General features: G+C 36.5%; 1 protein-coding gene across 2 annotated transcripts in view; it reads left to right on the top strand.

The window, feature by feature from the left end:
* Nucleotides 1-2,215, top strand: part of LOC106805143 (mitogen-activated protein kinase kinase kinase 2-like) — a 22,174-nt gene that overhangs the window by 1,978 nt on the left and 17,981 nt on the right. For both annotated transcript variants that reach the window (XM_014806635.1, XM_014806636.1), the window contains one exon: nt 1,518-1,572. In XM_014806635.1, the coding sequence (XP_014662121.1) occupies nt 1,569-1,572 (4 nt within the window). In that variant the 5' untranslated portion in view covers nt 1,518-1,568. The remainder of the gene's footprint in view (nt 1-1,517; nt 1,573-2,215) is intronic.

Genomic DNA, 2,215 nt, shown 5'->3' with positions numbered 1-2,215 from the left:
CAATGGATGGATGTCAGGCGGTGTATTGACGTTAGTCACACAGCCTGGTCGGGTTAATATACTATATACTTATTTATTTATGTGCTTATAGTATCACCCCTTCATTATGCATTTATTGGCTGCACCAGTGGTGTTTTTAAGCCATAGGCTAGTAAATAGTATGATTTCAATCTAATGGAATTTGCCAAACATCATGACCAAGGGGTTTACTGAAGCTACTGTTAAGTTTTGACAAAATAGGCATTTATTTTGTAAGACAAAAGCGTGTTAACAGAACACTCGCCATATCTACCGGAAGACTAGCTCTTCAGTAAGATTAGGTATTACCACCTACAGTAGATGGCAGCACTGAATACCAAAACTCAACAGCTACAGTAGTTCCTGTCTCATTCTGGATGTTTGGAATCTCGTAATCTTGTAATCTTGTATGATTAGTCTGGGTAGAATGCATGGGGACTAGCCACACCGCTGTTATTTTGTGACACCTTTCTATGTGTATACATGTATTTATGATAGCTAGCACGTTTTAGAATTATCATCCATCAAATTAATCGAAAAATAAAATAATGTAGACAATTTAGACCTATTAGCAAATGTGACTGATTACTGATATAAAAATGTGGTTTTGCAGTGCTTACTATTGGGTGTTTGTGATGCTGTGCTATGTAATATACCAAATAATGCATTCACATTCTTTTGTGTCGTGATAATTTCCTTGGAATCGGCAACCACGGGATAAAAGTGCATCTCATCGAGTGACTTAGTGGTTATAGACTGGCACAGCATCTCTATTACATAATGCAAGTTACTATGAACAAAGTGTGGCACAGCATCTTGCAAGAAACAAATTGCATCGTCATGTAAATGCGTCAACAAGAAGTCGACGAACAAATTTCAATTTGTACGTATTTTGGTGAAAGTAAAGATGTAAGAGTGTTCAAAGACATATTAGCTTTACTGTAGACACTTGTTGTTAGGCAAGCGATACCAGTAAACAGGGGTAGAAATTAACTTTTGAACACGGGAGTCCAACGGACTCCCTATCCTCAAAAACAGGGAGTCCACAGCAAAATGAGGGAGTTCGCAGTCTGATTCGGTTCAAAATTAAAGATATTAACAATAACGCATGTGCTTATTTGTAAGATTCATGCGTTTGCAAGTCTGTCAAATTTTCTTTGGATATTAGCTGAAAAAATACGGTATTTCCACGAGGCCGTGCTCTGGAACGAACTAGGTAGTATGGCAGAATTTTCAGGGAGTCCCACGGACTCCTGCATACGTCAAATCAGGGAGTCCGATAGTAAATCTGGGAGTATTTGACTCCGGACTCCTGTTAATTTCGCACCCTGCCAGTAAGTATTGTAATGGCAAAAATATGAGAACAGCCAAGAAGACTGTTTGAAGTCATCAGTTTTTCACAGCAATACAGTCTGCTAGATATATGCATTGTATGTTTATTTTTTAGAAAACTCATCCTTCAGTATTTCTGCATATTTGTTTTTATTCTTTTGTTTCAGATTTTCTACCATTCAGTCTTACAATGACCTGCAACAATACATGGTTTTAGCATGGGTATGTTTTAATTAATTAAAAAAAATTCATTTATGGTTAAAAATCCTGTGCAGTAGAAATCTGATATTCAGGATGCAATATCTTTAAGACGTATATCTATACTGATACACACATACATATATACATAATTATAATTTCATGCAGCATAAGATTTTCTGGGAATTATAACTTATCAGTAGATATGAAGCCAACAGAAATTTAATTAATCAATGTTAAAATTCACAATTTGAAAGAAATTGTGTATGTTATTTTCTCAAATTGTGCTGTATCCATCTTTCACAATGACCACCATTTTGTTATCAAAACTATATATTATTCTTTAATTTCACTAAAAACAAGCGCCCAAAATTTACAAACAAGTTGGTAATATCACAAAATTAATTATCGTGTACTAAGCACAATTACCCAGATAGAACCCTGCCTATGAGTGAAATAATTGCAGTGCTTTTATCACTAGTTATTGAGGCACTACAGAATGTAACATAATTATTGTATCCCCCGCGACGAAGTCGGCGGTATACTATGGTTTCATGTCTGTCCAGCCGCCGCCGCCGTTCGGCACCTCCGCAGACACTTTCCTTTCCGCTCTATAACTCGACCCCTAATTGACCTAGCGTGACCAAACTTCGTATACTTACACATC

Source organism: Priapulus caudatus, unplaced genomic scaffold (genome assembly GCF_000485595.1).
Source record: "Priapulus caudatus unplaced genomic scaffold, Priapulus_caudatus-5.0.1 Scaffold101, whole genome shotgun sequence".
Classification (NCBI taxonomy): Eukaryota; Metazoa; Priapulida; class Priapulimorpha; order Priapulimorphida; family Priapulidae; genus Priapulus; species Priapulus caudatus.
This window is presented reverse-complemented; position numbering and strand designations above follow the sequence as displayed.